Source organism: Oncorhynchus nerka, linkage group LG15, assembly GCF_034236695.1.
Source record: "Oncorhynchus nerka isolate Pitt River linkage group LG15, Oner_Uvic_2.0, whole genome shotgun sequence".
In the NCBI taxonomy this organism is placed as follows: Eukaryota; Metazoa; Chordata; class Actinopteri; order Salmoniformes; family Salmonidae; genus Oncorhynchus; species Oncorhynchus nerka.
The window spans coordinates 15917666-15931298 of NC_088410.1; the positions used below are offsets into that span (position 1 = coordinate 15917666).

Consider the following 13633-nt stretch of genomic DNA (forward strand, 5'->3'; position numbering starts at 1 on the left):
TTAGTTATAAAAGTCCATCTTTAATTATATGAGCTCTTATCACAATCCTGTGACTCTCAGATAAATTCAGTGTCTCCCCAGTGAATTTTCTGAGAGTCCCCTTACAATGCAACTGAGTTCCTTTAATAGCAAAGACACCCATAGTCAGACAGCATAGACATAATTCATCGTTCAGCTTTGTCTCCTTCCATAAACCAAATCCTCCATATCAACAGGCATATATCAAATTGTCATTTAGATACAACCACTCTAAACACAAACTCCTGGACAAACTCACGGATAGGAGAGTGACCCTACAGGTCAACAAAGAGGGAGCATAGAATGATTCCAGACACTGCAACCCCTCCTTTCCCCACTGGGAAAGTTAGGGAGTATAAGATATGTTTACACATGATGACACTTTGACCTCTCCCCTCTCATGTGGCCCATGCAACTTAGTCCTGACATAGAACAGATAACTGCCAATGGCTACCACTATAGTACAACAAAATACATTCTTATGAGAAGTAACTTACACACATTTGATGAATATTAAACATCTTACAAATGTTACCAACATATTCTGATAATTCCACGACAGTAGAGGGAGAACACAGACCAGGGAGGGTAGAGGGAGAACACAGACCAGGGAGGGAGGGTAGAGGGAGAACACAGACCAGGGAGGGAGGATAGAGGGAGAACACAGACCAGGGAGGGAGGGTAGAGAGAGGGTAGAGGGAGAACACGGACCAGGGAGGGAGGGTAGAGGGAGACAACGGACCAGGGAGGGAGGGTAGAGGGAGGGTAGATGGAGAAAACAGACCAGGGAGGGAGGGTAGAGGGAGGGTAGATGGAGAAAACAGACCAGGAGGGAGGGTAGAGGGAGGGTAGATGGAGAAAACAGACCAGGAGGGGGGGTAGAGGGAGGGTAGATGGAGAAAACAGACCAGGAGGGAGAGTAGAGAGAGAACACAGACTAGGGAGGGAGGGTAAAGGGAGAACACAGACCAGGGAGGGAGGGTAGAGGGAGAACACCGACCAGGGAGGGGGGATAGAGGGAGAACACCGACCAGGGAGGGAGGGTAGAGGGAGAACACAGACCATGGAAGGAGTGTAGTAATAAACATGTTAAATAACTGATCATATTATAAAGTGATGAACAATCCCTGATGGTTGTCATTGTACAGGATTAATATATTCTACTGCTGCTACTTGACATTAAGATGAGGAAGAGAGTGGTACTTCACACTGCCACCTCTTCCTCATTTTTACTTAATTGGAATATTGTGAAATAATCAAATGCACATTCAACTGCCTCTTTTGCAAGTACAGCACCTCCAACTGCAATAGCTGCTGGTCCTGAAACCAGCGCTGTGACACCAGTTGCTAACAGTCCAACAAGTTTTCCTGATATGTCCTTTAACCTTTTCAGTCTCTCCTCTTCCTTCTTCCTGATCTCCTTCTGTCTCTTCCTTACCTTTCTCGCCTTCTCTACCCGTTTTCTGATCTCCTCCTCCTGTTTCTTCTTCGCCTCCTGTCTCTTCCTTTCCTCCTCTCTCGCCTTCTCTACCAGTTTTCTGATCTCCTCCTCCTCTCTCTCCTTCTTCTCCTGTTTCTTCCTCACCTCCTCCTCTTCGATCTTCCTCTGAACCTCCTGGTATATCTCATTGGTGTAGTGTTGTCCTCCATTCTTCATCACCATCTCATCTATCTTCTTCAGCAGCTCTGGGACCTGAGTGTTGTCATTCTTCTCTTTATTATTGAAGACATGATTTCTGCCCTTAAAGACATTGATGAGTTTCATAAGCTCCTCACTCGTATTCAGAAAGTCCACCAATGGTTTGTCCTCCAGCTGGTCTCCTCCGGTGAACAGAATGATGGTGTACTTTAAGGCTTCTTCTCCAAAGTTCTCCTGGATCCACTTCACAGTGTTCTGCTCCTCCTCTGTGAACCTCCCCAGTCTGATCACCAGCAGGAAGGCGTGAGGTCCTGGGACTGACATGTAGATAGACTTTTCTATTTCACTTTTCATCTCTTCTTTAGACCGTTTTGTGTCATAGAGCCCCGGGGTGTCGATGACATCAATCTTCCTCCCATCCACCTCCCCACTCTGTTTCTCACAGTGAACAGTGACAGACCCAGCGGTGAAGTCTACTTTAAACCCCCCCATCTTTCTCCCCAGGATGGTGTTTCCTGTTGCGCTCTTCCCTGATCCAGTCTTCCCCACCAGAACTATCCTCAGATCAGAGGGATGCCCTGAATCTGTGAAAACAGACAAGTGCTTGAGTTGAAAGTGATTGTCTTGATGAAAAGCTAATGAAATGTGTGTTTGTGTATCAGGCATGTGGATCTACAGAGCAGATGCCCCTTTGTCCCTCCAGTCTCCCTTCTGGGTTGTAGTATCATTTTAAAATACATGTTTCTGTCATTGTTGTTCAGAACCCACTACTCGCAAGTTGTTGTCAAATTCGTCACCCTCCACCCCATACGTAGGTTGCACCTGTTCACCAGTCTGCCCTGTAAGGAGATTGAACCTGTTCACCAGTCTGCCCTGTAAGGAGATTGAACCTGTTCACCAGTCTGCCCTGTAAGGAGATTGAACCTGTTCACCAGTCTGCCCTGTAAGGAGATTGAACCTGTTTACCAGTCTGCCCTGTAAGGAGATTGAACCTGTTCACCAGTCTGCCCTGTAAGGAGATTGAACCTGTTTACCAGTCTGCCCTGTAAGGGGAAGAAGAGACTTCAGTCTGAATGGCTGATAGGAGCAGAAAGAGAGGAAGAAGAGACTTCAGTCTGATTGGCTGATAGGAGCAGAAAGAGAGGAAGAAGAGACTTCAGTCTGATTGGCTGATAGGAGCAGTAAGAGAGGAAGAAGAGACTTCAGTCTGATTGGCTGATAGGAGCAGAAAGAGAGGAAGAAGAGACTTCAGTCTGATTGGCTGATAGGAGCAGAGAGAGAGAGAAAGAAGAGACTTCAGTCTGATTGGCTGATAGGAGCAGAAAGAGAGGAAGAAGAGACTTCAGTCTGATTGGCTGATAGGAGCAGAGAGAGAGGAAGAAGAGACTTCAGTCTGATTGGCTGATAGGAGCAGAAAGAGAGGAAGAAGAGACTTCAGTCTGATTGGCTGATAGGAGCAGTAAGAGAGGAAGAAGAGACTTCAGTCTGATTGGCTGATAGGAGCAGAAAGAGAGGAAGAAGAGACTTCAGTCTGATTGGCTGATAGGAGCAGAGAGAGAGAAAGAAGAGACTTCAGTCTGATTGGCTGATAGGAGCAGAAAGAGAGGAAGAAGAGACTTCAGTCTGATTGGCTGATAGGAGCAGAGAGAGAGGAAGAAGAGACTTCAGTCTGATTGGCTGATAGGAGCAGAAAGAGAGGAAGAAGAGACTTCAGTCTGATTGGCTGATAGGAGCAGAGAGAGAGGAAGAAGAGACTTCAGTCTGATTGGCTGATAGGAGCAGTAAGAGAGGAAGAAGAGACTTCAGTCTGATTGGCTGATAGGAGCAGAAAGAGAGGAAGAACAGACTTCAGTCTGATTGGCTGATTGGAGCAGAAAGAGAGGAAGAAGAGACTTCAGTCTGATTGGCTGATAGGAGCAGAAAGAGAGGAAGAACAGACTTCAGTCTGATTGGCTGATTGGAGCAGAAAGAGAGGAAGAAGAGACTTCAGTCTGATTGTATTTTCTTCTTCTCTATGCTCCTATCAGCTAAAGGTACATCACAACCAGTAAAATAAATAAAGCTAACCAGCAGATTAACATCAATCATCAACATCCATGATCAGCTGATAACCCACCCTCTTTTCCCCCTGTCAATCATGTCTTTAGGAGGCACTGAACTGAGTGTGTCGCCCTTTTTTCATTTTGAGCACCTGCCCCTGAAAGGTCTGTGCACGGCCCTGGTGTGTGTTTCAGCAGCATGTATATATGCACAGCCCTGGTGTGTGTTTGAGCAGCATGTATATATATGCACGGCCCTGGTGTGTGTTTGAGCAGCATGTATATATTTACGGCCCTGGTGTGTGTTTGAGCAGCATGTATATATGTACGGCCCTGGTGTGTGTTTGAGCAGCATGTATATATGTACGGCCCTGGTGTGTGTATGTGCATGGCCCTGGTGTGTGTATGTGTATGGCCCTGGTGTGTGTTTGAGCAGCATGTATATATGTACGTGTGTGTGTGTGTGTGTGTGTGTGTGTGTGTGTGTGTGTGTGTGTGTGTGTGTGTGTGTGTGTGTGTGTGTGTGTGTGTGTGTACCTTGGCATTGACCAGTGAAGGCTTGCAGACAGAGTGTCAACAGGAACAGAATCTTCAGAGTCCCTCCTCTTCCTCGTTCCATCTCTGCTACAGTCGGCCAATCAAAAACATAGAAACAGACGATGACCTTATTACAAAAAACAAAGTCCACATAAACGAAATTATAATTTATTCTCAGCCGCTTCACTTTAAACCAATATGAACTATAAGAAGAGTAATGCTATGTGGTGTTATTTGACTTTAAACCAATATGAACTATAAGAAGAGTAATGCTATGTGGTGTTATTTGACTTTAAACCAATATGAACTATAAGAAGAGTAATGCTATGTGGTGTTATTTGACTTTAAACCAATATGAACTATAAGAAGAGTAATGCTATGTGGTGTTATTTGACTTTAAACCAATATGAACTATAAGAAGAGTAATGCTATGTGGTGTTATTTGACTTTAAACCAATATGAACTATAAGAAGAGTAATGCTATGTGGTGTTATTTGACTTTAAACCAATATGAACTACAAGAAGAGTAATTCTATGTGGTGTTATTTGACTTTAAACCAATATGAACTATAAGAAGAGTAATTCTATGTGGTGTTATTTGACTTTAAACCAATATGAACTACAAGAAGAGTAATGCTATGTGGTGTTATTTGACTTTAAAACAACATGAACTATAAGAAGAGTAATGCTATGTGGTGTTATTTGACTTTAAAACAATATGAACTATAAGAAGATGCTATGTGGTGTAACTGTTGTAAAACAAAGTACATTCCCTAACAAGGTAACCAGCATCAGGTAAACATAATGTACTCATATAGGGGGTGTCAAATTACATCCTAAACATGCTTATCATTCTACAGTTGACATTCTGCTACATGGTGGGACCAGATAGACCAGTTATTGTACACCAGGGAGGCAACTCCAGTTTTCTGGGGCCTGATTGGTGTCACACGTTCCCCCAGTCCTGTAGCTAAAACACCTGATTCTGAAGACCATCATTAGTTGATTATTGGAGCCAGGTGTGTTAGCTGGGGATAAAGTATGATCGTGGTTCCCTGCACAGGAGTTTCATTGCATTAACCAATGGCTGCATGCCACATCCTCAACTGTGCTGTCGGGCTATAGCATATGATGTGGATATCTGCTATCAGTGGAGGCTGGTGGGAGAAGATATAGGAGGAGGGGCTCATTGTAACGGCTGGAATAGAATCATTGGAACGGAGTCAAACACGTTGTTTCCATGAGTTTGATGTGTTGGTACCACTAAGTTTGATGTGTTGGTACCACTAAATGTATGTATGTAAATTCATACATAAATGTATGTATGTAAATTCCATTCCAGCCATTACAATAAGCCACCCCTCCTATGGCTCCTCCCACCAGCCTGCTCTGTCTGATATGTAAAATACCTATCCAGCCATTACAATACACCATCCCTCCTATGGCTCCTCCCACCAGCCTCCTCTGTCTGATATGTAAAATACCTATCCAGCCATTATAATAAACCATCCCTCCTATGGCTCCTCCCACCAGCCTCCTCTGTCTGATATGTAAAATACATATCCAGCCATTACAATAAACCATCCCTCCTATGGCTCCTCCCACCAGCCTCCTCTGTCTGATATGTAAAATACCTATCCAGGCATTACAATATCTGTCATACATCATCAATGTAGTTGCAACAAACCACCGTGCATACCACCCTGCATACCACCCTGCATACCACCCAGCATACCACCCAGTATACCACCCTGCATACCACCCTGCATACCACCCAGCATACCACCCTGCATACCACCCTGCATACCACCCAGCATACCACCCAGTATACCACCCTGCATACCACCCTGCATACCACCCAGCATACCACCCTGCATACCACCCAGCATACCACCCTGCATACCCTGCATACCACCCAGCATACCACCCTGCATACCACCCTGCATACCACCCTGCAAACCACCCTGTATACCACCCAGCATACCACCCTGCATACCACCCAGCATACCACCCTGCATACCACCCTGCATACCACCCTGAATACCACTGCTGGCTTGCTTCTGAAGCAAAGCTGGGTTTGGTCCTGGTCAGTCCTTGGATGGGAGACCAGATGCTGCTGGAAGTGGTGTTGGAGGGCCAGTAGGAGGCATTCTTTTCTCTCTTCTAAAAAATATCCCAAAACCCCAAGGCAGTGATTGGGGACACTGCCCTGTGTAGGGTGCCGTCTTTCGGATGGGACGTTAAACGGGTGTCCTGACTCTCTGAGGTCATTAAAGCTCCCATGGCACTTATCGTAAGAGTAGGGGTGTTTATCCCGGTGTCCTGGCTAAATTCCCAATCTGGCCATCAAACCATCACGGTCACCTAATAATCCCCAGTTTACAATTGGCTCATTCATCCCCCTCCTCTCCCCTGTAACTATTCCCCAGGTTGTTGCTGCAAATGACAATGTTTCTCAGTCAACTTACCTGGTAAATTAACAAATAAATAAATAGTCAGTCAGGAATGTACTCAAGGTCACCAAACAGGTCCCAGATGAATGGAGATGCCCATCCCTGCTGTACACGGTGGTATAATGACCTGTCACTCAGTACCAAGATACCTGCAGGTCAGTCCCTCACAGCAACAACCTGCTGTACACTGTGGTATAATGACCTGTCTCTCAGTACCAAGATACCTGCAGGTCAGTCCCTCACAGCAACAACCTGCTGTACACTGTGGTATAATGACCTGTCACTCAGTACCAAGATACCTGCAGGTCAGTCCCTCACAGCAACAACCTGCTGTACACTGTGGTATAATGACCTGTCACTCAGTACCAAGATACCTTCTCTGCTATAAGCTGTGTTGACTCAAGTTTTGCCCACTTCAATTAGATATATAGCAGGGTTACCCAACTCGCGGCCCACAGGCTGAATTTGGCCTGCAGGTGGTTTAATTTGGCCCACCAGAACATTAGGACTGAAACAACACGAGGACATTTTTATTTAATAAATCTGTTCCCAAGTATTCCCACGTATAATAGAGAGACGTGATCGTACACAAATGTAAGTCAAACATATCTGTTTAGGCTTCTTGCGGTCAATTTGCAGTCTACAAATTATTTGTAATTATTTTTTTCCGGCCCCCCGACCATCCCCTCCAAAACAAAACAATCTGACCGTGGCTGAATATAGCTGACGATCCCTGCCGTATAGGCTACTTAACCCTTGAACTCTCTTAGGTCAATATCATAGACCCAGACCTGTGCTACACTATCTCATCCTCTGGTTTCTATTAAATTACACAAGATAAATGTTTCAGGTAAAAGTGAAAAACATAATTCTCCTTTCATTGTTATCCAATATTAAACCACATGTATAAATACAAACAGAAGAATGTGATTGTTGACTTTCCAAGAAACTTGTTTATTTTGATTAAATTGTCTTGACATGTCTAGTGATGTCATTGTTTGATTATGTATGCATCAATGTCAACAAACCTGGTATAAATAAAATGTTTACTCCATATTGTACTACAGTTATTACAATACATTGTTGTACATTTCATTAGTAAGGTAGTTAAGTTGAATACTCACATTTAGTGTAGTTGCACGTGTCTGTTAATTGTCCCCTGTTGTGACTGTGAGAGCTGAAGCTATGTGCTGCAACTTATAGTCAGAGTTAAGTTTCGTTTCACCTGTAACTAGTCATTTCTAGCCAATGAGATGAGTTATTCACCTCAGGACAGACAGAGGCTGAATTCTGATTGGGTGTCACTATTATCAACCTCCTCTGACAACTCAACCTTGGATGAGCCACAACTCTGAGTCAAATGAAATGTGTTGGACACAGACCTCTTCTTCTGGGAAAAAGGTTCAAATTAAAATAGCAAATGAAACATTTTCAAATGTAACTATGTAGTTGTCTAACCTGGTCCCAGATCTGTTTGTTCTCTTTCCAACTCCATTGATCACTATATACTGTAGTTGCCTAGCCTGGTCCCAGATCTGTTTGATCTCTTTCCAACTCCATTGATCACTATATACTGTAGTTGTCTAACCTGGTCCCAGATCTGTTTGTTCTCTTTCCAACTCCATTGATCACTATCAAGCCATGACAATGAGTGACAAGTAGCTGTAAAGAGGGCACTCACAGACTGGTACTCAGGGTATTAGTTGCCTAGGTCTTCTAATGTAATCGTTGTACATAATTTAGTTAGTAAGGTTGTTATGTTGAATAGTCACCGTTAGTGTAATTGGACAAATCTGTTAATTGTTCTCGCCTGCTGAGAGGTGAAGCTATTAGCTGGACTTCACAGGTAACTGACAAAATAAAGGAAACACCAACATAAAGTGTAGGCTGTTGGGCCACGAGCCGACAAAACTGCTTCAATGCTCCTTGGCATAGAATCTACACGTGTCTAGAAATCTTTTGGAGGGATGCAACACCATTTTTCCATGAGAAATACCATCATTTGGTGTTTTGTTGATGGTGGTGGAAACGCTCTCTCAGGTGTTGATCCAGAGTCTCCCTTCAGGGTTCAACTGGGTTGAGATCTGGTGACTGAGACAGCCATGGCATATGGTTTACATAGTTTTCATGCTCATCAAACCATTCAGTGACCTCTCATACCCTGTGGACGGGGGCATTATCATCCTGGAAGAGACCACTCTTATCAGGATAGACATTATTCACCACAGGTTGAAGGTGATCACTCAGAATGGCTGAGTATTTACTGGTGTTTACCTTGGTCTCTAAGTGGTTGAGTGGACCTAAACCACGCCAGGAAAATGCACCCCACAACATAACAGAGCTGACAGAACCCTCAATTACTCAAGTGTTTCTTTTATTTTGGCAGTTACCTGTACATTCCTAGTTAAGTTTCGTTTCCCCTGTAACTTGAGAGAGTGTTACTAGGCAAATAATAATTCAACTCAGAACACGCAGAGTCTGAATTCTGGTTGGGTGTCACTATTACCAACATCCTTCTGACAATTCACAACATTGGCTGTCTGCCCAGAATCAGAGTTGAGAGCAGAAGAAGTGTTGTTTGAAGATGAAAGCACATTGAGAACCATTAGTGAGAAGGATGGGGGGACAACAGTGAAGTCCAAGAATTGAACAAAAAGGGCAGCAATTGTTGTGGAAAATGAGTCTGTTGAATCGTTGCTTGTCGGAGTATGTTGTTTTTTGATAAAGATGTTTATTTGGGGAACTCGTTTGAAGTCACAAGGATGGTGAAGAAGCTTTGGGAAAAGTGGATGCAGTCAAAGTAGATGTTGTCACTTTAATATAGTACCTTGCATTACTCATCTCATATGTATATACAGTATTCTATACCATCTACACAGAACCCAAACCGGCTGTGCGACATCGTGTATACATTTATTTCGTCCCCCCACACCACACGCAGGTTAAAATATCAAAACAAACTCTGAACCAATGACATTCATTTGGGGACAGGTTGAAAAGCATTAAACATGTATGGCAACTTAGCTAGCTGGCACTTGCTAACTAATTTGTCCTATTTAGCTAGCTGGCACTTGCTAACTAATTTGTCCTATTTAGCTAGCTTGCTTATATATTCTTATTCCTTTCCTTTACTTAGATTTGTGTGAATTAGGTATTTGATAGATATTACCTGTTAGATATTGCTGCACTGTCAGAACTAGAAGCACAAGCATTTCGCTACAATCGCAATAACATCTGCTAACCATGTGTATGTGACCAATAACATCTGCTAACCATGTGTATGTGACCAATAACATCTGCTAACCATGTGTATGTGACCAATAACATCTGCTAACCATGTGTATATGACCAATAACATCTGCTAACCATGTGTATGTGACCAATAACATCTGCTAACCATGTGTATGTGACCAATAACATCTGCTAACCATGTGTATGTGACCAATAACATCAGCTGAGGCAACACGATGCAATGCAAGAAATGTACAAGAATTACAAGAATATACAAGAATATATAAAGCTGTATAAGATACACTGATGCAACACAATGCAATGCAAGAAATGTACAAGAATTACAAGAATATACAAGAATATATAAAGCTGTATAAGATACGCTGATGCAACACGATGCAATGCAAGAAATGTACAAGAATTTGCCACGTTTCAAGTGTTTGCAGACGGAAGGATTATGTTATTGAAGAGTCTGTGAATGTAAAATGTTGCAAATCTGGTGTGGATCATATTCCCTAATTCCCAGAGTGCCCTGTCAGGGTGAAAGAGGTTGAGGGGTCAAGGATCAGGGCTGTAGAGCAAATCTCCTATGTGGAGGCAGTGACGAGTTGAAAGGGCAAGAGGTCACAGTTCTGAAGAAGAGATGGAGGATGATGCACCGTAAACAGTTGCAAATGTTATACAGTGGGGCAAAAAGTATTTAGTCAGCCACCAATTGGCAAGTTCTCCCACTTAATGAGATGAGAGGCCTGTAATTTTCATCATAGGTACACTTCAACAATGACAGACAAAATCTGAAGAAAAAAATTCCAGAAAATCACATTGTAGGATTTTAATGAATTTATTTGCAAATGATGGTGTAGGGTGCCATTTGTGACTCATGCTACATGTGTCGATGTCTCTTTAGATAAATATCTTATAAATATCTTATATTTAGCAGTGCACTAGGGTCCTGGTTAAAGTAGTGCACTAGGGGCCTGGTAGAAAGTAGTGCACTAGGGTCCTGGTAGAAAGTAGTGCACTAGGGGCCTGGTAGAAAGTAGTGCACTAGGGTCCTGGTAGAAAGTAGTGCACTAGGGGCCTGGTAGAAAGTAGTGCACTAGGGTCCTGGTAGAAAGTAGTGCACTAGGGTCCTGGTAGAAAGTAGTGCACTAGGGTCCTGGTAGAAAGTAGTGCACTAGGGGCCTGGTAGAAAGTAGTGCACTAGGGTCCTGGTAGAAAGTAGTGCACTAGGGGCCTGGTAGAAAGTAGTGCACTAGGGTCCTGGTAGAAAGTAGTGCAATAGGGGCCTGGTAGAAAGTAGTGCACTAGGGTCCTGGTAGAAAGTAGTGCACTAGGGTCCTGGTAGAAAGTAGTGCACTAGGGTCCTGGTAGAAAGTAGTGCACTAGGGTCCTGGTAGAAAGTAGTGCACTAGGGGCCTGGTAGAAAGTAGTGCACAATTAACGGAATATGGTGCCATGTGTGACTCATGCTACATGTGCCGATGTCTCTTTAGATAAATATCTTATATTTTTACATGTTCATTGTTATCCAATGGAACGATGATGAATTAGTTCAGCATGTTTCCAAACAGGGAAAGAGAAACTGTAGATAACTGCCATGATTAAAACAGTCATGAGATGTTCAGGGTTATTTCAGGTCAGACTCACTAGATGGTGACTATAGTAGCTGCTGTTATTTGTCCTATTTCACACTTGTACATGTGTTTCTCACATATCCCAACACCCACAGAGAGCTGGGGTCATTAGACAGGGTCACACATTATCAACACCCACAGAGAGCTGGAGTCTTTAGACAGGGTCAGACATTATCAACACCCACAGAGAGCTGGGGTCTTTAGACAGGGTCAGACAATATCAACACCCACAGAGAGCTGGGGTCTTTAGACAGGGTCAGACATTATCAACACCCACAGAGAGCTGGGGTCTTTAGACAGGGTCAGACATTATCAACACCCACAGAGAGCTGGGGTCTTTAGACAGGGTCAGGCATTATCAGACATTATCACACCCACAGAGAGCTGACAGTCTTTAGACAGGGTCAGACATTATCAACACCCACAGAGAGCTGGGGTCTTTAGACAGGGTCAGACATTATCAACACCCACAGAGAGCTGGAGTCTTTAGACAGGGTCAGACATTATCAACACCCACAGAGAGCTGGGGTCTTTAGACAGGGTCAGACATTATCAACACCCACAGAGAGCTGAGGTCTTTAGACAGGGTCAGACATTATCAACACCCACAGAGAGCTGGGGTCTTTAGACAGGGTCAGACATTATCAACACCCATAGAGAGCTGGGGTCTTTAGACAGGGTCAGACATTATCAACACCCACAGAGAGCTGGAGTCTTTAGACAGGGTCAGACATTATCAACACCCACAGAGAGCTGGGGTCTTTAGACAGGGTCAGACATTATCAACACCCACAGAGAGCTGGGGTCTTTAGACAGGGTCAGACATTATCAACACCCACAGAGAGCTGGGGTCTTTAGACAGGGTCAGACATTATCAACACCCACAGAGAGCTGGGGTCTTTAGACAGGGTCAGACATTATCAACACCCACAGAGAGCTGAGAGGGTCTTTAGACAGGGTCAGACATTATCAACACCCATAGAGAGCTGGGGTCTTTAGACAGGGTCAGACATTATCAACACCCACAGAGAGCTGGAGTCTTTAGACAGGGTCAGACATTATCAACACCCGCAGAGGGTCAGCTGGGGTCTTTAGACAGGGTCAGACATTATCAACACCCACAGGCTGGGGTCTTTAGACAGGGTCAGACATTATCAACACCCACAGAGAGCTGGGGTCTTTAGACAGGGTCAGACATTATCAACACCCACAGAGGGTCAGCTGGGGTCTTTAGACAGGGTCAGACATTATCAACACCCACAGAGAGCTGGGGTCTTTAGACAGAGACATCAACACCACAGAGAGCTGGGGTCTTTGACAGGGTCAGACACCCCACAGAGAGCTGGGGTCTTTAGAGTCTTTCAGAGCTGGGGTCTTTAGGGGTCAGACATTATCAACACCCACAGAGAGCTGGGGTCTTTAGACAGGGTCAGACATTATCAACACCCACAGAGAGCTGGGGTCTTTTGACAGGGTCAGACATTATCAACACCCAGAGAGCTGGGGTCTTTAGACAGAGCTTATCAACACCCACAGGAGTCTTTAGACAGGGTCAGACATTATCAGACACCCACAGAGAGCTGGGGTCTTTAGACAGGGTCAGGCATTATCAACACCCACAGAGAGCTGGAGTCTTTAGACAGGGTCAGACATTATCAACACCCACAGTCTTTGAGAGCTGGCTGGAGTCTTTAGACAGGGTCAGACATTATCAACACCCACAGGGAGCTGGGGTCTTTAGACAGGGTCAGACATTATCAGCACCCACAGAGAGCTGGGGTCTTTAGACAGGGTCAGACATTATCAACAGCCGCAGAGAGCTGGGTTCTTTAACACCCACAGACAGGGTCAGACATTATCAACACCCACAGAGAGCTGGGGTCTTTAGACAGGACATTATCAATACCCACAGTCTTTAGACAGGATCAGACATATCAACACCCACAGAGAGCTGGGGTCTTTAGACAGGGTCAGACATTATCAATACCCACAGAGAGCTGGGGGTCTTTAGACAGGATCAGACATTATCAACACCCACAGAGAGCTGGGGTCTTTAGACAGGGTCAGACATTATCAACA

The 13633-nt window shown here is 44.3% G+C and overlaps 1 protein-coding gene across 2 annotated transcripts; it reads right to left on the reverse strand.

Annotated features, from left to right (window-relative positions):
* LOC115125049 (GTPase IMAP family member 7-like) lies at positions 1-7874 on the reverse strand. 2 transcript variants are annotated; one of them, XM_065001093.1, is made up of 3 exons: positions 7811-7874; positions 4234-4317; positions 1-2241 (listed from the first exon to the last, which is right to left on the reverse strand). In XM_065001093.1, exons 2-3 carry the CDS (start codon positions 4313-4315, stop codon positions 1223-1225), a joined length of 1101 nt encoding a protein of 366 aa, XP_064857165.1. In that variant the 5' UTR covers positions 4316-4317; positions 7811-7874; the 3' UTR covers positions 1-1222. The 2 variants fall into 2 exon arrangements, with proteins under 2 accessions (XP_064857165.1, XP_064857164.1); XM_065001092.1 differs by having other exon boundaries at positions 4234-4320; positions 7811-7871.
* Positions 7875-13633: the final 5759 nt, after the last annotated feature.

Bases quoted from the DNA above. Each gene is read 5' to 3' on its own strand.
- LOC115125049 (XM_065001093.1), bottom strand. From the start codon at position 4,315: ATGGAACGAGGAAGAGGAGGGACTCTGAAGATTCTGTTCCTGTTGACA. The intron at 2,242-4,233 runs GTACACACACAC...CTGTTTTCACAG, and splicing joins CTTCACTGGTCAATGCCAAG to ATTCAGGGCATCCCTCTGAT.